The sequence below is a fragment of the Populus trichocarpa genome, chromosome 14 (assembly GCF_000002775.5).
Source record: "Populus trichocarpa isolate Nisqually-1 chromosome 14, P.trichocarpa_v4.1, whole genome shotgun sequence".
Classification (NCBI taxonomy): Eukaryota; Viridiplantae; Streptophyta; class Magnoliopsida; order Malpighiales; family Salicaceae; genus Populus; species Populus trichocarpa.
In genome coordinates this window covers 1,677,555-1,700,018 of record NC_037298.2, presented here as the reverse complement: position 1 = coordinate 1,700,018, position 22,464 = coordinate 1,677,555, and the positions used below count along the sequence as shown (strand labels likewise).

The window sequence follows — 22,464 nt, the reverse complement described above, 5'->3', positions numbered from 1 at the left end:
TAACTTTGCCTTAAAATTCACTTTCCTCCTCCTCAAAAACCCTAGCACCAATTAATTAAAATTAAATCCTCGACTATTATATATATATAAAAAAAAAACCTTAAACCCCACTCACATGACAGGTGTCAGAAATCTCACCAGACTCCTTTAAATGAGACACTCTTCCCAGTTGGCGGTGAGAATATCCAGTGCCGTTGGATGTATTGGCGATCGGTGCAAACGTCGTGACAATGGTCCACTTGGAAAGACCGACTGCATTATCCTGATAATACAACATCTACTCCCTAAATTAATCTCCTCCTCTCATTGAAACGGGAACGCCTTTCGAGACGGATCAGGTTCTGCTGCAACCTCCCACCTCATCAGCTTCATGTGCTGGAGTTGCCCAACGACCTCTATAATGGCGTTGAATTAGCTTTACAAAGATGAGAGGGCAACTTTAAGCCCTAAGTTATCCATTTCTTTCCTTACTTTTTTTTTTATTTAATTATTATGAGTTCGTAAATCAATTTATATATAAATCAAGATTGAATGTATCTTTTTTTTTTAGTTTAACGTGGGTGTCCGAGCTAGTTTGCGCGCACCTCGACTAATTCCACGGGTCCTAAAGTTAACGACCATGTAAGCCTCCAGTGGTCATCATATGAGCAACCACAGGGCTCGAACCTGAGACCACAGAGGGAGTAAACCTCTTGGTCCCAAACTTTTACCACTGGGCCACCACCTAGATGGTTTTTAATGTATCTTTTAAACAACCATAAAGACGTAGATATACCCTCTACATGAATAGCCTAGCAAGAATAATTTTTTAATATTAATTTTAAGATTTAAATTAAAAAAAACAATGCATTTATGCTTTTCTTTTTTTAATTATATTACTCACATTATAATTACAGTCATTGCCTTTTTATTGTCTTTTTTTTTATCATACAAAGAAATCCTTGTAGTAAAAAATTAGTAGAGGTAATGGCTATAATTTCTCAATGTGCTCAATCTATTTTTAGGTTGGTACTCATTTATTGACTTTAGAAAATGTTTTTCATGATACATGTTTAATGTCAAATCCTTTTAAAAAAGAAGAGGATGATACAAACCAAGTTAGATTTGAATTTGACCTTAAAATGTCTGCTGATCAGTTTTGTAAGATCAAGCATATATCTCTAATTGTATATCTGATCAAGCGAAATTTAAAAACATATTATTTCAGAAGGTACAAGTTACTATACAAATCTTATAAAAATCTGACAAACTAGACCTTCATGTAATGTTTGAGACATATTTGAAGCTACATGTAGAATTGTCTTGCGACTCAAGTTGAACTGGGAGCTAGACATCTCAAGTTTTCCAACCATATATGGTAGTCCCAGTAATTCATCTAGATGAGAGAGAACGACGTGTTTAAAGTTAGCATTGAAATCTACCAAGAATTTACAAAAATTAGAGATTCGGGTTACATGAAAGAATTTTAGACTTTGTTTTTTATTATTGTTTTTTTTACTTATTTATTTAATGTAGAATAATTATTTTTAATTTGGATTTGTTATGGCTCATTAGACATTGTTCATGAGATTATTTTATTATTGGACTTATGCTAGTTGATTACTAATTTAGGCTCATTAGTTTGCAATCCAAAAATGATCCATTAGGGTTAGTTAGAAAAGAATATATTATTTTTTCTTAACCTGCAAATTTGGGTAGCAAGTTGAAGAATAAATGTGAGTTTTTTTATATATATTTGTTTGTGGCAAAACAATCATTCTTTACAGGGACAGATTATACATTGACTTATTGAAGATTAACTAGTTTCATGGTGTCATTCACATACTTAGAATTCTCATATACAAGGTTATTTCTAGATCTAAGTTTTTTTCTAATATTTTTTATTTTTAAGTACAATGTTACCTCTAGTATATCTTTATATCAAATCTGAGTTTTAATTTTTGAAGTTGTTATCTATTTTGTTAGGAGTTAATTAACAACGTAATCAAAAGATTACTTAGCTTTCTAAATTAAAAACAAGGAGAAGTACGATTGTAATTACTATAAATCCTAAGTGTGATAAAAACTAAAATAAAAAAAACTTAGTTATAATCTCATCAAGATACTTCTATGTTATTCGGTTCTTTCTCTATTTGGGCACGTCTTAAAAACTGAAACTATGAAGCCGGTGCTTTTTTTTAATACTTAGTTGAGTAAATAATCCATTCTTTAATTACATATTAAAAAAAAACCATGTGTAATGAGACCTTAATGATATGACTATAAACAACACATCATGTGAAATGTACCATTTCTGTTGTAATTTAACATTGATTAGTAAAATAAAGCGGGGGAGTAATTAAGATGATGTTTTACTTAACAAAATAGTGCTCAATTTTGTTTCAAAAAGAAATATTGTGATTGGAAGATACCTAATTCTTAGTGATTAGGAAAACATGTGAAATTAGCTACAAAGAGGCAGCGCCATGCCGACATACATCCATATTTCAAGGTTTAATTAGAGTTTTTCTCACTTCAATTAATATGGAAATTATCCTTTCAAATCAATATTGGATAACCGAAATAGTTGGTGAACTTGATGAACTGTCGGCTTGACCTGATTCAAATTGAATTTCAAAATAAATTGAATAGAACTTAATTTAGTTTTTTTAAAACATTATTATTTTAATTATTTTTTAAAATCTTGAAATAATATTAATTTAAATTTATCTATTAACCCAAATTAAACCGATAAATTTGCTTCACATAAGCACATTCCAGTGGAGTGTAATAGATAGTGGGGGGAAATGTCAATTCACGAAGACAAGCCTGAAAATCGAAGAAGATGAAACTCTTCGTTTTCTCTTTTACGGGTGCAGCAATCAAGAATAAAACGGAGACAACAAATTTATTGCTCTAACATGATGGCAGGTTTCTGATTGCTTCTAGCTCAGGACAATTTACTTTCCATTTCACGTCCTAAATTTCTATCATTGTTTTATAATTTAAAAATCTTCTGATCATCACTTCGATCCCAAATCGGTGGCCCTACTCTCACGCACCCGGTTTCAGCACATTATGAAATGATGTAGACGTTGATAAGGAGACATACAGGCCGGTCTACTGAAAGTGTTAACGGCCAGGACCACTCAGAACGACAAGCTAGGACGATTTTGGTCAGAGATATCGAGATAACAATGTTTTGATTAATTTCGGCTTACATTGATTTCCTATAATTCTTATCAATCTGTATCGACAGACATATAGCGGGTTTAATAACTATGTGGTATAGTATTGGTTAGGAGAGGTTACAAAACGGAATACATGGGGGTTGAGGCGTCATCAATGGTACAGTTATAATTTTCAGTATTGCCTGCTTTCTTTTCTGCAACACCAACACAAAACACTCTGTCACACCCACCCCGGCCTGCAGATTTCAAAGCACTGTCCAGACTCCAGGTTGCTGATCAATTACCCTACTCTTTCTCTCTGTTTCTCACTAAAATATGGAATAATTTAAAGCTCTCTTTCTTCACTAAAATAATAAATAATTGTTCAAGAAGACATGAATAAAGAGACATGCTCTCTGCAAGTAGAGGTTCAATTGGATAGAAAGAATCCAGGGAAGAGAGATTTTGTTGTTGGGTTGGTCTTTTTTGTTTTTTTTTTTTTTTTTTTTTCACTTTGCATTATCACAGTTGCACCACCTTATCTTCTCTTCCCCACGTCCCATTCATACTGTGAATACACAGCCTTAAAATAACATCAAAACCTAATATTTTAATAATTCTTTGCTTCCCCCACTTTCTCCACCCTAGCTCCCTCTCTCATCGGGAACTGCAGGCTGTGAGTGAGAGAAGAGAATGAGCTTTTTTATGATATTAATTTAATAAAAGATGGTCCTGCTTTTCTCACTCACACCCCCCCCCCCTCTCTCTCTCTATCTACATGATTTTCAACACCAACTTGGATCGTTTTCTTATTGCCAAATTGCTCAAATCAAACAGTCAAAGCATCTTTAGCATTCATGGATTGTTTTGGCTTTGGCGTCAACTTTTGGTGAGCCCATTTTCACTAGCGCACGCTAGTTTTGCCTTCGATGAAAGCGTGTCGAAAGAGGGTTTCGTCGATCAGACTTTCACGCATGTAAATCTTGCTTTACGGGTGTTTGCAGTTTGCGTCACGAAAATACAGATGAGCTCACAAGCTGATTTTTGCCTTGAATAGTAAATCTTGGGCTTCACAATCTTATTCTTTGGGCTCTGTGCTTATTTCTTGTGATTTAATGTCTCCAGTCTCCAGGCCCACACACAACGCCCGTTTGTGTCCCCGCGAAGTGATTACGGGAAAAGCCGTAAAGATGTGCAATTACAGTCAATCAAAATGAACCGAGTTCTTCCTTTCTAATGGTTGATCACATTGTTACGGAACCGGCCCACTTGATGAGTGGATCTAGAAATCATACATGGAACATGAATCAGACCCAACGGATGTGTTTGTTTTAGCTTTTGTGGTTGAGTTTGAGGTTGGATACAACTTATTTATGCACAAAACTCAACCACAAAAGCTACTTTTTATTGCTTTTTTTAGTTTTTTTGGTGGGTCTCACACACAAAACTCTACCTCCACCTCAAAAACAAACACTCTCGGTTGCATATGTAATTAGCTCGAAAACCCATTAGTCATATCAAATTAATCCATAATCCAAGTAACCGAATCAAAACCCAAGTAAAATCCAATATTTTTTTTATATATAAATAACATTATTTTATTTTAAAATATTTTTATCTACAAATCATTATTTTGGATAAAAATTAAAAAAATACTGATGACCCAGGTCAACTCTTTTAACTTGAACCCACCCAAGCTATTACGCTGGCATGAGCTGTGGTTTATTATTTTGCCTATCTTTTTACATTTGCTAAAAATTTCTATTAAAAAGTTTTAAAAAGCTTTGGAGTGCTTATTATACAAATTCATTTTCACCAATTAAACAATAATTGCAATTTAGAGAGCTACAGAATCAAAACTGAGAGCAAAGCTCATATGAGTGCACCCAGTCCTTATGGCAATACTTGTCCCGCGACAAGGAAGATCAACTTCATATACAATAAGCAAAGATAATTAATTTAGAGAGCTAGAGAATTAAAGCTAACACTGTTTTAATATTGTGGTTTAATCATGTTTTTTTTAAAATCAATTAATTTTATTAAACATCAAATTACTATTTTTAGTATTTTTTATTATTTTAATATATTTTTAAATAAAAAACATTTTAAAAAACAACATCTATCTCTCTCCGAAACAAGCTCTAAAAAAACACTAAGCAGACCATCTCTAGGCATGCCAAGCCTTTAAGGGGGATAAGAGGACTTCAGATTCATACTTTGCTAACACAATTGATAAGAACGAAAAATGTGAAGCGATTATTCATCCAGATTCAATGGAATGCCTGTAACATGATTTAAGCTCAAACTGTCAGATAAAAATGTTACCAGAAGTCTCAATAATAATCCAAAACTCTAACGTTGTTTCCCCCATACCTTCAGGATGACTTGCTATATTTTTATGGTCGACACATGAAAATTTCAAAAATAAAGGGCATGATAACAAAGAATTAAAAAGGAGGTTCATCGGATTATCGGTAAATACACCAACAAAAACTTTGAAGCCATTCGTGCAAAGAGAAATACTTAAATATTCATTTTGACATCTAATTTGCACTTTTCACATTATCCCCCTCTAAAAGCTCGTCCACGCAAAATTCATGCAAGTTGTCATACGTTTTCTTCCACCTCTGAAGCATTTGCATCGATTGCGTGCAATCAAGCTTTAGCTTCTCCACCTCCATTTCAGCTGCAGCAGCTGAACCTTGTTGCTGGAATCAAAATTTGTAGATCAGTTATAGAAATTCTACGCTGTTGACAGACATCATTAGGGAGCTCTTTCCAAAACAACATTCATCACAGTAGCAGTTATGGAAAAAATTCAGTGCAGAGATCTACATAAAAAAAAGTGAAGAAAAAATATTGTTGAGCAATTAAGAACCTGGAGTTCTTTGATTTGACAATTAATCACTTGAGAGCTGATGCATGAAGCATCTAGAGGGTTATTGCAAGTAGCCTGGAGATTAACGGCTGCACTAATGACTTTTTCATCCATTGTATTGATATATTTACTGAGTGGAGGTGGTAATGATAATCCATGCCTTCTTGAAGAAGCTTGTACATTTGATAAGCTTCGAGGGTTCAAGTAAGCTGGTCGATTAAGAACATGGATATTGTTTACAGGACCTGTGATACATGTTATGTCAGATCACGACACATAAATGAAGGCACAGAATGAATGGATAAAAATTACTAACAAGTCAAAAACCATATGTAAAAAAGCAAGCAGAAGTTTAGATAATTAGAACAAAACCTTTTGCATGCTTGAACACGCGAACTATGTTATGCGTTTTTGGGTCCCAAACTCGAATCATGCCATCTTCTGATCCAGAAAGCAAGACATTTCCATTTGTACTATATGCTAAGCAAGTTACACTCTTACTGTTCAGTACAAAATATGTGTAAGTAAAGATAACAGAAAATATTTAAATGCTGATGAATGATGCTTACTACCATATAAAGATCATGCAGGAACCTTCAAAATAGAATAGGAAACCAAGCTGTTGTCTTTTGAGTTGAAAATAATCTATGAATGTCTCTAAAATCTATGAAGAAAATACACAAGGTTCCCTAGGAGTGAAATTTAAATCTGCAGATCAATGAGAAACGTCTCTAAAATATAGCATGTTAGCAATCTCAAGATCCAGGCCCTTGTCAAAAGCAAGAATTGGTAAATGTCATCATGAAAATGAAGGACAGCAATTGGAGAAACTGCTAATCACCATGGCTAGCCTTGCTCCACCACATAATTAAATACTATAAATCAAGCACCTAAAATTTCAATTAACATACCAATATAAATGCAAGAGGCCTAGTTACTTGGTTGTAATGGTATGCTCAATGAAAACTTCGTAACACAAAACAGTACATGCTAGAATATTGCCTGCATTTATGACATGGATCTTTAAGAAAAATCACACACCTGTGACTAGATAATGAACCAATGATATGCAACCAATGACTTTTGATAGATGAGCTATCAGCACCGAGCGCAGCAATGTGTATTTTACCATCTCTGCCACCAGCATAGAATACATGTTCACCAGGGTCCAACGTAATTGAATCAATTATTGAGGGAAACACTATATTTCTTAATAATATCCCCTTAGATAAACTCCACACCTAACACAATCCACATTGAAATGAATAAAAGGTTAGCTTATATCATGAAACAAATTAAAAGCAAAATACATGCATTTAAAAAAATTTGGAAGAGTGCCACACGGCTCCACAAACTACATCATAATACATACAATGAACCAAATATGTTTCTGAGGATAGAGTGCCAAGCAAAAGATAATAGACAAAACCATGTGGAATTTAGTTCAGAAATAGCATGATCATAAATCAAATTGCAATGCAATTTTCTTATTTGAACAAATAAATAAATAAATAAAATACAGTCCCCATTTAGGATTAGAGTCTTTCTGCAGAAGGAACTGGATGATCCAAGTCACTCAAAAATCATGCCAGCAAATAAAAACATCAAAGTATATCCTGATGTAAGTTTATTGAAGAAACATGTTATTTTCCCCCAAACTGTTCCCGGGTACAGAATTTAAAACTACTAAAGTTTAAAATCTAATTTGATTAAAATGCACCAGCCCACCACAGATACTAGGATGGATCCTCTGATAACCTTTTTAAGCAATCAGATATCACTATATACTGAATTCAGTTATCAAAACAAATTTCCATATCTTACAATTAATAACTCATGTCACATGATTCCATAAATAAACTTGGAACATGCGTACTAGTAAAACCAAAATAGCCACTTATAGCTCATTATATCCTGATCAATTAAACATCTTATCAACCAATTGATTGATAGAAGTATGAATCAAAATAGCCAAGTTAATGAAAATAAATTATAAATCACATGAATAACAAATGGAAAGATACTTGTTTTCAACAAAGATCACATCAACCTTACACGTTCGATCCTCGGAAGCTGAAATTATAATTGCATTGCCTCCTCCATAACCTGTTACTATATCAGTGACGCGCAAAGTATGCTCTTGAAAGCTATGTTCGTAAAGCTGGCTTGCCTGCTCCATTTGATAATCATCAAATATCCTAACTCATATAGAAAGACTCAATTATACTCAATAATTGGGAGCATCAAATAAGCATTCACATAAAAAACCAAAAGAGCGTACATGAGAAGTGGCCAGACTCGGACAGATCCATCCTCAGAACCAGAAACCAAAAGAGAATCATCTTCTGTAAAAACCAAGCAAGTGACAGCCCTGTAGTGGGCACGCCATTTCTTAAGTAATCTACCTGTAGCAACCTGAAACCCACACGACACAAATCAATATCACCAGAACCAAATTAACTCTTCTACAACTAATTTTAGCTGGTCAAAACAAACAAACAAGATTAAAAACCAGAGAGAGAGCAAGAAAACCCACCTCCCAAAAGTAAATATTCCCAGATAAACCACCTCCAACAAGATAAGTTCCTTCACTATTAGCAACAAGCGGCTTTATTGGCTCCTCAGGAAAGCACTTAACCTCCACCTGAGGCTAATCAATGGATGGAAATAAAACATATCAGATTAAACATATTTAGAAGAGTTTTATCAAACAGTTCGTGTGAATATTAATAAAATAAGATACCCTAGACCAGGACCAGTAGAGGATGGCGCCTGAAGATGCTTTAGGGTCCTGTAACTGGGAAGAGGCGAGGAAGCGGCGGCCAACTGAAATAAGGCCGTGAGGAGGGGAGGCGCAGGATTTATAGCGAAGGTGTTCGGTTCCTGTTTGGAGGTCCCAACAACCTATGCCGCCGTCGATTGAGGAGGATGCTATGACAATCTCTTCCATTTTGGTGTTCATTAGGAGGATGCTACAAAACAATTACTCAAGCTTGTGGTTTTGTTAGGGTTTTAGGTTGGTAACGGTATGAGTGAACTTCCAGCTTAGTTTGTTGGGCTTCGGCCTTCAAATAGTGGCCCAAAATCGACAGACAAATTTAGAAGGCCCGTTTTGCATTGCTTTATTAATTATAAGTATGTTCATTCAGACCGAATAGGGCCCAGGTGCTGTAGCTAGAGGTTTTATTTAATCAGGCCTGGGCCTTGCACCACATATTAGGCATAACATTAGGTTAGTCCCAAGTTAAATTGAAAACGATATTGACATAATAAAATTTAATTGGCCTTACATAATTGATTGGGACCTAGGTTTAATTTTAAGGAATTGTTTTTTTTTAAGAATTAAATAACATTATTTAATAAAAATAATTTATCCGTATTTTTTTTTTAACGTGGGTGTCCGGGTCAGTTTGTGTGCACCTCGACTAATTTCACGGGTCCTGAAGTTAACGACAATGTAAGCCTCCAGTGACCCTGAAGTTTGTGGGATTCGAACCGGTGACCTTTAAAGAGCAAATCTAGAGCATGACCAGCTGAGTTACACCTCTCAGGATTATAATTTATCCATATAAATTAAATAATTTATCTATATTAATCTAGTGACTCGTCGCATATTTATCCGGTGAAATTTCTAAATATATTTTGATAACTATACACTAAAATATAAATCAACATGAAATTAACTTTACGTGAAGACTAAAAGAAAAAAAAAGTGAAGAATGAGCAATGCCAATTCAACAAAAATAAATTTTTGGAAGTAAAATTCTTATAACAATTTCTTTAATTTTTGAGACTTGTTAATGAAGCCCACTTATTAGTGTTGATAAAAATAAAATAGATTGAGAAAGAGCAATGGAGAAGCCGGTAGGGTAGGTTAAATTTGATTTTAAAATCGAATTCATTCGCTTTTTGCCAATCAATTAAAATTAACATATATATGGCAAGTACTTGAATAACATCCTATTTGTAATTTCTTTTAAATGAATTATTTTTTTATTGATTCAATTTAAATAATCTGGCTATGCAATTTTCAGTATCTCACACTTTTTTTGATTGAATTTTTTTACCATTTTTTTTTTAGTAATTTAGTTGATATAATAATATCTAAATGGATAAAATATCAAACAGTTAATTGTATTAAATAATTTATTGACTATAAACTACTTGCCCATATAAAAAATTTTGAAAAAGAAAGTAGCAATTTTATTGTACTAAATAAATTATAAATGTATAAATATTTTCATAATATATCCATAGAATTATAACTTATTTTAAAAAAAAAAAAAATTGACAACACTAATGTATAATAGTCTTCCCAGAAATTAACAACCAATCATTTTAATTATTGAAAATACAAAGAAAACTCTTTAAAATTTCTAAATTTAGACTACCTGATAAAAATTAATTACATCTTATATACATAAATATAGATGGATTTGAGTCACCGTAAATAAATAAATAAAAATGTCAAAGTATTGATAAAAGATCCAAAAGCTTTCGAGTAGTATCAATCTCCTTCGTCAAACTAGGAAAAAAAAAACATTAGACTTTTAAATAAAAGGAAAAAAAACCCAGCAAACAAGAAAAATATATAGTCGAAATTCAAGATTGTATCTCTCTCTATATATACAATAAAAAACCAAATAATTAAAAAAAAAAACATGAATAAAAAAGAATGAGGATGCCGCAATGGTTCTCACCGATGACCATTAAACGGCTGTTTTGAAAAAGATAAAGTTTTAGAGGGCAGGAGAAGGAGAGGAAGAGGAGCTGCTCAGCCATATAAACTTAAGTAGAAAAAACTGAAATTAACCCTTTATTTATATAAACTTAAGCTAGACAAGCCTGGACTTTGTTACCCAGCAGAGATTTTCCTCCTTTTGGTATAACAAATAATCAATATAGAATTGATTTACACCCCGTGAGCAAACACATCATGTGCAACATCTGTTATCTTCTCTACTCACAGGCAGGCATAAACAGACTTTGAGATCCCCACTACGTAATTTTAAACAACTAGTTTATGCACGAGAAGTTTCCCACGCACAGAAGCAGTCTCGAGAATATGCGCTAGGCAGTGCATTGCATTCTCCACTTCTAATTTTGACAGCTAGTTAGTTTGAAGGTGATGTACATGGGTGCCTGTAATATTTAAGCATAAAGACTCTCAAGAGTGTTCAGTAGACACTTACTGTAACTAGTTAACAAGATTTGGACAGCCAAACCTAGACTAGGTAGGAATATCTATGTAGCTAGCTAGGGTACGTATGATCTCGTGGGAAACCTCTGAGGCAAATAAAGGAAAACAATCTGGATATAACTAGCTAGCTTTGCAGCCTTGTGTATATATATATATATCATACGCACCCGCATTGCATTATATAAATTATAAATACTTAAAGTATAAGCAGTATTAGTATATGGTAGTTGTCCATAAAGGTTTGTACAAAAAGAAGGGTCAAGAAATGTCAACAAAGTGCTATCAAAAGACTAAACGAAGTAGAACAAGTCTTTTTAAATCACACTTCTCTCTTTTGCTTTTTTAAATTCTGATCCAAAAGGTCTCAAGCTTCGTGTGATATGAATTCCCATGAAAAAGACATTCTTAAACTCTGTATTTTTGTGGTGTGATGCACTGCAGTTTATGTTTTATATTAACTATATATTTAACTAATTAACACACTAATTTTGTTTTGATTTCGCTAAAAACTTTATTTTAAAATTTATAATTTTTTTAATCTAATAACCACAAAAACTATCTCAATTCAAACATGCACTTAGTTAGGTGGTCCATGTTAAGCAAGACACAAGCACAAACACCTTCCATTAAAGCATCTTTACTGGATGATCCGTATCCACTTTTGGATGACCCATCACCCACCACTTTTTTTTTTTTTCTTTCACCCTTCTATACGAATAGACCGGCGTATCATCAAATTTTATATATGATACGGCAGCACATGAATTTTCATGTCACGTGGGATACCTACCCAAAAAGGACAAAGGTTTGGAGAAGGGGAGTAGGGGTACTTTCTTGTAAAAAAAAGGAAAAAAAACTAGGGTTAGGGTTTTGTTTTCCGTAGGAGACGAAATCATTGCGCGACAAAGATATTCTTAGAATACTATATTCCTACTTTAGATAAAATGGACCTTTCTTAACATATATGCTTTCATCTCTGTCTCTTCAGAGCTTCTCTGCGTTACACATTAAATAACCTTAATGACAAATACACAAGCAACAAACAAGCCAAGAAAAGCAAAAGAGAAAACCCAGTAGAAATGTGTAGTCAAACTTTTGAAGTTAAACTTTATACTGGACAAGCAAAAGCATAAAAAGGCATGGTGTTTTTAAGTAAATGTGCATGGGTTCGTTTATAGCTACCAGTCAAGGCTCTATCTTTATGGGGTTATATGGCTAGAAGACTACTGAAGAATTAAGATGGAGTACTGGAATTAGTGAAAACTGGGATGCATGTATTGTAAAGAGAGAGAAGATGGGATCTCTAAAGGGAGGTTTGGAGAAGTTGATCAGATACTTAAAGTAGGAAAAAGCAAAGGTTTCTGGTCCTCAGAAGAAGTATATAGAAGCCTTGATAGAAACATTTCAAACCTCATTTTTAGTCAGTCTCTCTTACATTTCGCTTTCATCGAATAGGCCGCTCATTTTGTTTTTTGTTTTTGTTTTTTCTTATTTTTTAATCCCCATATTCCTTCCTGCATTGCATCGATCTATTGATTTGTAATTTTATTGAGTACTGACAGTTCATATAAACGAGAAATGGAGACTATAACCTCCATATCTAAAGAGAAATGATGACCTTCTTTTCTAAATTAATCATATTATATATGGCTTCCTTGATGAATAGTTATAGGGACGATGATAATAGTTGTAATGATAAGGCTAATTAGATTTTGAGAAAAGATGAATGATCACAACCATATTGTCCTCAGCTGCCTTTTTCTTGCTTTTATTTTTATCCCATCTATCCATCAGCCTTTGAATGTTTTGGAAGTATTTTGCAAGACATAGTTGTACGTATCATACATTAATGAGAGTAATCAGAGAAAGCCCTAGAGAGAGCGTGTCAATGAGCCAGGCTGAAACCTTTCAGCTTTTTTTCACAGAAGAACCTAAAAGGAAAGCCATCAGACTCTCCTTTCCCTTGCATTAATTAATGAAACTGAAACTGAAACATACAGACGTTGAATTCAGAGAGAGGATAAGCAGAAGAAGAGGAAGGAGAGAGCAATAAATTGCAAGCAATCAAAATGAAAAGACATCTCCTTAGAAACGATGGAGTTGTGATTTTTTAAACTTGATTTGATTTGATCTTCACTCTAACCAAAACCCACCTGCATTCATGGCTGTGGGGGAACAAAGATAATACCAGGCACTAAAGTTATATACAAGGTCACAAAAACCCACACGCACGCACACACATGTTTCATCATCAACACTAGCTACTAGCTAGCTACTATCATCTCAGAATCTCTTAGGACTATAAAAAGAACATGACAATCAAACAAGAAAATCTAAGTAAAGATATCAATTATAAAAACCAAAAAAACTCAGATCTTTGAATGGATTTGAAGATACTAACATCTTGAAGGAGGCATGAGGTTTAATCCTAAATCATCCTTGTCCAACACCATACGAGCCTTGTTTGTCTCCATATTTCCTGGATTAGAGCCATACTCTGGGTGCAATCTTTTCTTGGAATGTAAAGGGACACCAAACAACTTTGTCTTGCAACCGTTGTTGTTGGCTTCTTCAAGAAAGGTCAAAGAGCTCTGCGAAGTAGTTGTTGGAGAGTTCAAAACATGAACTTGAGGAGCTTGCTTAGGGTTGTTTGGAGCAGTAGTAGGATAATACCCAAGAAGCTGGTTTAAAGGCTTTTGTGCCAAAGAACCATTAGAAGTAACAGGATTAGCAGTAGCATATGGTGCCGGGCCACAAAGAAGCAAAGAAGAAGAGTAGGAATTGCTGGGAGCAACAGGCTTGACATGATTTTGGACAAAGTAAATAATATCATTGTAAAGCTTTTTCATGTGTGCAAGCTCAGACATTAGCATATTGTTGCTTCTCCTCAGTCTCTCATTATCTTCAGATAAGGCAAAAACTGAGCTATTATATCCACCTCCACCACCAATAACTGTGGCGCTAGCAACCCCTCTTGGTGGTGAAGTGAGAGGAGGCGAATCACACCAGTTGTTGTTGGCTTGCTCATCTGAATCAGACGGAGAGATGCTGGTTCTGCTTGAAAAGGGAAAGAAACTGGGTCCGTTAACACCAAAGGGAGAATGTGGGTGGTGCTGATGATGGTGGTGCTGATTGATAGCTACTTGTGGCTGAGCTGTTTTCCTTCTATGGATTTCACAAAGCAAATGCTTCTCTCCCTTCTTGAAAAACTCATTAGCAAACTCCCATCGGTCAGGTACAATCTTCCTAAAACCCTAATGCACCAAACAATCAAAACAAAACCAAATCAGTATTACCCCCAAAAAAATAAAGCAAAAGCATAGACACAAACTCTTCAGCACATGACATATAACAATCGAGATTTCAGTTATTATTACATATGTATTGAGTTGCCTGACAAAGCTAGAGAAGTTGTTGTGCTTGAAATAGTTAGGAAGGAGATCACGAGCAAACTCAGGTGGTCTCCAAACAACGAAAGTAGTGTCATCTTCACCCCAAGAAACTATATGGTCAGTGGCTGGATCATCTACCAGTTGATAGGTTTTGGTAAGGAAGGGAGCTGGGACTGACTTGTGGGAGTCCAATGAGAGTAATATCCCTTCACAATTATCCAACATAAGAGCCATTGGAGATCAAAAGCAACTTGTATTTTTCAGAGACAAAGAGAGAGATGTGTAAGAGAAAAACAGTGAGGGTTTTGGCTCTGATGGATAGAGACTAAGGAGGAGAGTGGATGTGGTAATGTGAAAACTTGGGCAAGGGTATGGATAAAAATGTTGGTGAGGAGCTTGTGTTTTTAACCTTTTATGTGCTGTGTGATACAGTGAAAACTAGGGGGGGTGAATTGACATTGTATAGTAATTTGTTTCCCTCCTCGGTTGTGTAGTGAGAGAGAATATGTGTCTGTCTGTCTAGGACTGTGAAATAAGGGCCTTTCAAGACAAACCCGTGACCTCTCTTTCTCTATCTCTGACATTGATCCCTTGCACAGCCACTTAAAATCAGGCACAGGAGGATGGTGCAGGCCTGCCCTTTTTGAATTGACAATGCCACCCTTCCCTTCTCCTTTTCCCTCCCTCTCTCTCCATTTTTACTACTCGCAATTGATGGTATAGTCAAACTCTTCATGACTACTATTCCATACTTGTCTCATGATTCTTTATCTCTTGATCTTTTTGAACAGACCTTCTTTTGGTAGTGTTACTTAATTACACAGTACATTTCCTTAATTGAAGGTTTTTGCCTCGTCTTGTGGTAGATTTAACTGAGGTTTTTGCCTCGGCTATAGACCTTCTTTTGATGAGCTTACTAGACACATTTCTAAGAAGTTGGCCAAGTGGACGGGAAGGAAGAGGTGCTCGATAGATTTTAGTTTTCTCTAACCAATCTAATAGACAGTGTGTGTTTATTTTATTCTTTTCATCTGGATTCAAGTTTTTTGATTGATAGATATGGGTCAAGTGGCAAGTAATTCGAGGATGAGATCCTAAGAACCAAATTGCATGAATACCTGTGTTTAACGAGTTAATCTGGAAATCAATTAAGTTATAATTCTTTGGAAAAAAAAACAAAATTTAAAATAATATTATTTTAGTAAATTAAGTCATCCACACTAAATTTAAAATTGACAAGACACTAGATTTTATAACTAAGAAACGATGATATGAACTATATATATTACAAGCATCGTTGAAAGGGTATTGTGGGCATCAACAATTTGAGAGGATTCGATGCAGATAAAAATATTAGAAAAGAAATGGAGACGAAGGTGGTTTCAAATTTTCACCCCATGTCAAACCGATCGTCTCTTTTTCGTTTTGTAGCTTTCCTTTTGTTGTTTAATATTACCAACCCAACACCCAAAAACACACTCTCCAATTTCGAATCCCATCATTTTCTAATACTCTAGCTAGCTAGCTGAAGATATGTGAGGTTAAGGATACATCGATCTACGTGATGGGATTTAAAGCCTGTTTCTTGGTGACGACATTTCTTCTTCTCCTTCTTCTTCTTCTTCCCCTCCTCTTCCATTGCTTCTCTTGGAGCACTTTCTTTCTCATTATACTCCAAACTTCAATATCGATAACATGATAGACATGCTCTCTGGCCACTACTACCTTTACTGACTAACTTACAATTATGTTCATGGCTCTTTTCCCTCAGTACATACTATACTGCCCCTTTTAGCCTTCTATAGTATAGTAGATTACTAGTACTTTATATGTGCTTGGAGCCTCCAACTTTGGCTCTTTCGTGGCTCGGCTTCCTTGGTGACGTGTCTCAGGTGATTGAATTATTGGCCCCAAAAGTTTCCATGGAAAATCAACAGCTTTTTTTTTCTCTTTCTTTTTTGTAATGGCCCGAGAAATATTTGTTTTTATATGCACCCTCCCTTGCTAGCTAGCTAGAGATCAGACAGAGAGAACCAACATTCATGCCCTTGAGATTAAATAATGACATCTGCGAGAGCTTGGCTATATGTACCACAAAATGAACGAAAAATATATTCAGGAAAGGAAAAGGAGCTCGAGTTTTACAGCTACAAGTGTCAAAATATGAACAAGATTGCAAGAAAACCATATATAGCAATGAGTGGGAACCGAAGGATCCAACATATAAAAGTGAGAAATGGATTCATTTCATGATGAGTGGCAATAAGGGTAGGGACACAGGGAGGTCCCAAGCAAAGCAATAGGAAAATGGAGACTAATTATTTCACATAGATACTCAGCTGATTATCTTGATCATGTCTGTGATTCTCATTATTGGAAAAACAAAGTTAAACTGTCATTGTTCCCCACCAAGTAAAATCCCCTCCCCCTTTACAATTCTTTTTGGAAAATTCAAGCCTTATATTGTTAACTACCTCACAAAGTTTTTGAAATTCAATCTAATCTTACTGAACAAGACACATCTTGCATTCCTTCCCCATCACCATCTTATCCCCCCACATCCTTCATATTTTATTCCCTTTTGACTAGCTAGGATCCTACTTCTTGTCTAATGTCATGAGAAATATTGTAAAATAAATAAATATTTCAAATTCTATCTAGTACCTAAGTACCGTAATATATAGCAATAAAACTTAGAACAATTAATGCTAAAACTAACATATAAATTGCTACGAATGCAGCAGCAAAGTTTATGATACAAATTGTAATTTTCAAAAATATAAAAACAACTAAACTATAAAATAAAAGGGTAATTTTTTTCGTAAATAAGTAATGCATGAGTTTTTTTTAGCATCATTTCCACTGCTATAGTTGATATCAGAAATATGTAATAAACAAACACAATTTAAATGACTCAAAATGTGGAACGATCGAGAAATCAGGAAACTTCATGAACATGACAGCCAATGTGTGGTGCCAAAGGAAATTTAACTCTGTCACATGAAAGATCATTACCTAGTTCAAGTTGTCGAGTTCCAGAACAATTAATCTATCACATGATGAATAGCTAGTAGTGACACGAACAAATATTATTGAATAGAAAGGTTGCATGTGGTATTAATTATTTTTATCCCTCTTTGCACAGATTGTGAAGAAATTAACTAGAAATTGTTAAGAAGAAATGTCAGTTTCGAGTCCCGATACTCAATTAAAATGGGAAATATTCTCTCCTTGGTCCAAGAAGAACATAGTCTAAGAAATTTCATGTACTCTACTCTCTCTCTCTCTCTCTCTCTCTCTCTCTCTTTCTGTGTCTGTTTGTGTGTTTGTGTTCTTATCTTTCTTTTCTTGATTCTCAGGCTCAAACCTTTACCCTTCTGCTCTCTGCAAGGTTACAGCGGCTGACATGGAAACTGTCCTTGTATTTTTGATAGTTCTGTGTGTGTGTGTGTGTATGCCATTCTCGTGATACATGTTTTGTTTTTATCTTATACAAGATATATTTATTACCACCCCTCCATTCCCTTATTCATGTTACATGCATACTTCTGGGAATATTTCCTAATATGATCCCATAGATTTTTCCCACAAACTAATAATCTCTTTTGCAATTTACATACGATGGATGATCAGTTACTGAAATCGGCTTGGTATGTGATTCTTGCTGTTTAAACTTGTCTTTTGATCATCTTAAATTATATAATCAAGAAAAGTTACCATATGTGAATTTTTTTAAAGAGTATTTCCGCAGAAGCTATTACAAAGCCAAACACACCATATAAAATCAATTCATAAACACAGCCAACTGCAGTCTAAAACACGGTTAAACAAACACATAGTGACATTTACAGGAATTTAACTCAATACTGTATGGTTATCCATTAATCCAATTGCGAGCCATTTGATGGCCAGGTGGGTCCAACAATCATACAATGGGACCTGTAGCATTGATGGAGAGAGCAGTTTATGGAAAATAGGTAGCATAAGCATGAATAGTTAATGAGTACGAAGGTAAATTTCATGATTCATGGAGCTGTTTTTCTAAGTGACTTTTACACAGTAGGACATGCATGTATATAAGAAAAAGAATTATGTATAGAGAAAGGGTCCACAAAGAGTATGGAAATCTAGAAAACAAAGGCTGATCTTTTCTCTCACAAGTTGTCAGCAACTTAGACACAGATCCGACCGAGCCCACCACCATCACTAGCAAAATCAAACTCAAAACACACTCACACACACAAACACAAACACCTCTACACGTTGAAGAGCCAAGAAGATTCTATTCTAATTTCTAAAACGCAGTGAAAGTGAACCCCACAAGACCTCTCTGCCTATATTATTATCTCTCACATGACCACCGCCGATACCTTCCAAAAACAATTACTAAATATTCCTATTTATTAATAAACAAATGATAACAGTAATAATTAGATAATCTACGTAATGAGGATTTCAAGGAGAGACAGCTTAAAACACAGAGCGAATACGGATTGAATTAACTAAATTAATCGCTTAAATCCCCGTATTTTAAAAAGTTAATCCTTCAATAATAATAATAATCTCTCTAGATCTCTGTCTCTAAAATTAAGAAGAATCAAAATGTGTATTCAATACGACAAGCTACAAGGTTCTTTCCTACTTCTGTCTTTTCTTGCACTCTTTCTTGTCTATTTCACTAACCCTTCTAGCTCTAGCACTGCAAGAACCACTATTTTATACATATGTTTAAGCTAAAAAACCATGCATGCACAAAAGCATCTCACTCAAACCTCTCAAACATGCAGCACACACACACATGTACATAGTAATAATACTAAAATATGAGAAAATATTATTCAATGTTAGATATAGAGGTGGTGGTCAAATTGAGATGTTGAAGAAGAGAAGAGGGCACCGTTTATTTATCTGAGTGAGACTGAGACTATGTGTAAGGGTCACGAGGGGATACGGATCCCACGAGGAAATGGCACACTGATATTAATGGATAGGACAAGATACCCGTTAATTTGTCCATCTAGCTAGTGCCCTCTTGTAACCAGTCTTAATTTGTCCTTTGTGTAATTTATATATATATATATATATATATATATTCACTGATACGTACTGTGACGGACGTCTCTCCTTCCCGATGACAATTTCCAGGATCATATACAGGAGTTACTGTAGTCTGTGGGCATGGCAAGCAACCAAAAATATGGTACATGCTATTCTTAATCATTGCCTCAATTATCAGGAGGTGCTGCGCATTCTAATCTATCTGATTTAAGCAGTAAATTTCTAAGCGCATGGAATTGTCAAACCAGCAAGAAACATTTTTTTTTCTTTTTATGGTATTGAATTAATCCACTGTCCTTGAAGAAATCCAAAGACATTAACCTTGAAATGCATTTCCAAAATAACATAGTGATATTTCAAAATGGATTTTAATGTTCAAACATTACAGATAAAAAAAAATCCATGAAGGATGGTGATCAAACTATTTAATTTAATTCCAACATCAATAATTAAGTCCAATTTTAAACATATAAACTTACTAATTGTTTTATTTTCTTAGAAAAATTCTAAAACAAGATTTAGCCTGCAATGCCTTTTCTCTAAAATATATTTTTATTCTAGATTTTTAGGAAAAATTATATTCTTCTCTCTCTCTGACTTTTTTTTATATATTAGCAAAATGAAAGCACTTTATAGTAAAATATTATTATTTTATAATTTTATCTTGATGATTGTACTAAAGCGTAGGCATAAAAGTAGGACTAATCTGCAGATCTGACAATAAATATTAAAGCCAGATAATCTTAGCAGTGCCTTCAACCAAGGCTTTATACTCGCCTCAGTAGAAGAACGAGCAATCGCGCTTTTTTGCTCCATTTCCATGAAATCGATGTATGAAAAAAAAGACAAGATATCCACTCGTAGACTTACAATCATCAACACTACAGCCCAATCATTATTTGTAAAACCATGTAAAGTAAAGGATGAGCTACGGGTGATATGTAAGCCAAAAAAAAGTGTACCCCAAAGATAACACAAAATGTGTTTAACGGCAGCTCAATGTGTAAATGTAGGAGCATGCATAAACAAACAGACTTTGTTAATAACTAAACAAATGTCTGGTCTTGTAAAAGTAAGATATTGAATGACACCAATAATTTGATGAAACCGTGTAGGATTAGGAAACAAGTAATCAAGCATCATAGTAACCTTTAAGGTAGAAATAAGAGTATCAACAGGTTTACAAGAAGACATATCAACTCGAGTAAGTATGTCAAGAATATACTTATCTTTTCATAGCATAACACCCTCATTAGTAGACTGAACCTCAATCCCTAAAAAATAATAATTGAAAAAGCCATAAGATGTGTTGTCTTTGGCGGCCGTGGGTGAAGAACCATATGATGTTGACGAACCACATAACTAAAGGCAGGTAAGCCTAAATTTGTATGCTACTAGAGAGGATAGAAAGAGAGGTCAACATTTAAATTCAAACCAGCTGGAGAACCAAACCGAGTTGCTGGTCTGGCAGCAGCAAACCCTAGTGAAACAACAGTAGAACTAGGAGAACCAGTAGAGGCAAACTTGGAAATTTACAACCCTGAAGGAGGAGAACTTATACTTGAAGAATAATCATTATATAAATAAGCAGGCGATGATATAAAAGCAGGGCTAATAGGTTGTCGTACGGTGGCAGAAATGATAAGCAGAATGGGTGGTGGAGAGGCTGTAGGTACAATGGAGGGAAAAAAAGGTGAATTAAGCAAATTTGGCAAATGGGTAGTAGGGATAAGATCCAATGAGGTGTTGTGGGGTTATGTCATCTGTTCAAATTTTTCAAAAGAAAACACATCTTCATAAAAATAGACATGACACGAAATATAAATACATTGAGATACTAGATCAAGACAATAATAACTAAGATGAGAGAAGTTATAACCTAAGAACACACATATAGATAAACGAAAATCCAACTTATAAGTATGATATGAATGCAAAAATGGAAAGCAAAGACATCCAAAAATACATAAAAAAATCATAATCAAGAATACAATTAAAAAAAACACGCAAACGATGATTTATTATTCCTTCTGTTTTGTTTTCAATTGCCCTACATCTAGTTGGTGTTAGAAGATCCCAGAAAGCCATGAAAATCAGCCCTGTTTTGAGAGCTGTTGTAGTTATTGTTGGAACACCAATTACCATGAAAGTGTCCTCTACCACGACTAAAATTAGGATTGATGTTATACGAACCTGAGGACTGATAATGTGCAACATTAGTGGATGGTGGCTGAGCTGGCATGGGCAGTAGAGGAGGAGTGACAATCATGGACTGAAGGGAGGTCTTGTGAAGGAACTCATGGGTAAAGAGATGACTATGAGGATCTACATACGAAAGAGGTTTTGTCTGGGTCACGAGTTTGATTTTCAAGTCTTTGAAGTCATTGCGAAGACCACAAAACACATACAAATTGAAATCTTTAAAACAAATTGATCGACTGACAACTACTAATTCATTAAATAATGTTTTTACCTTTTACATATATATAATGATCGAAGCATCACCTTGACGAAGATCTTGAAAAGATCTATGAGGTTGCATAATGCAAGAATTAAACAGGGAAGCAACCAAACACAATGCGAGGTTTGGCAATCAACAACAAGATGTAGTACATCCATTGAAATAAAATAAAGTAATGCACTCAAAATAAGTTGATTTTGTTGCTTCCAATAAAGAAAAGAATGATTAATCTAAAGAGAAAAACCATTACTAGCAACCATATAAGAAGAAGGACATAACAAGGAGCCATCCACAAAGTGGAAAATACCATGGCCAGAAAGATATGG

General features: G+C 34.6%; 2 protein-coding genes across 3 annotated transcripts; both read right to left on the bottom strand.

The window, feature by feature from the left end:
• Positions 1–5,418: 5,418 nt before the first annotated feature.
• Positions 5,419–9,048, bottom strand: LOC18104875 (protein ROOT INITIATION DEFECTIVE 3). 2 transcript variants are annotated; one of them, XM_006374856.3, is made up of 8 exons: positions 8,771–9,047; positions 8,564–8,677; positions 8,309–8,442; positions 8,078–8,225; positions 7,069–7,268; positions 6,400–6,527; positions 6,028–6,272; positions 5,419–5,857 (listed from the first exon to the last, which is right to left on the bottom strand). In XM_006374856.3, the coding sequence occupies exons 1-8, from the start codon at positions 8,987–8,989 to the stop codon at positions 5,693–5,695; spliced, it is 1,353 nt and encodes a 450-aa protein (XP_006374918.2). In that variant the 5' UTR covers positions 8,990–9,047; the 3' UTR covers positions 5,419–5,692. The 2 variants fall into 2 exon arrangements, with proteins under 2 accessions (XP_006374918.2, XP_052302962.1); XM_052447002.1 differs by having other exon boundaries at positions 5,597–5,921; positions 8,771–9,048.
• Positions 9,049–13,293: 4,245 nt separating this feature from the next.
• Positions 13,294–15,206, bottom strand: LOC18104874 (heat stress transcription factor B-4). Its single transcript, XM_006374855.3, has 2 exons — positions 14,605–15,206; positions 13,294–14,481 (listed from the first exon to the last, which is right to left on the bottom strand). The coding sequence occupies exons 1-2, from the start codon at positions 14,851–14,853 to the stop codon at positions 13,624–13,626; spliced, it is 1,107 nt and encodes a 368-aa protein (XP_006374917.1). The 5' UTR covers positions 14,854–15,206; the 3' UTR covers positions 13,294–13,623.
• Between the last annotated feature and the right edge of the window lie 7,258 nt (positions 15,207–22,464).

Coding starts and splice junctions, on each gene's coding strand:
- LOC18104874 (XM_006374855.3), bottom strand. CDS start 14,853: ATGGCTCTTATGTTGGATAATTGTGAAGGGATATTACTCTCATTGGAC. Junction 14,482..14,604: donor TCAGGCAACTCAATACATAT/GTAATAATAACT, acceptor TTGGTGCATTAG/GGTTTTAGGAAGATTGTACC.
- LOC18104875 (XM_006374856.3), bottom strand. CDS start 8,989: ATGAACACCAAAATGGAAGAGATTGTCATAGCATCCTCCTCAATCGAC. Junction 8,678..8,770: donor TCTACTGGTCCTGGTCTAGG/GTATCTTATTTT, acceptor TCCATTGATTAG/CCTCAGGTGGAGGTTAAGTG. Junction 8,226..8,308: donor CGAGTCTGGCCACTTCTCAT/GTACGCTCTTTT, acceptor TATATGAGTTAG/GATATTTGATGATTATCAAA.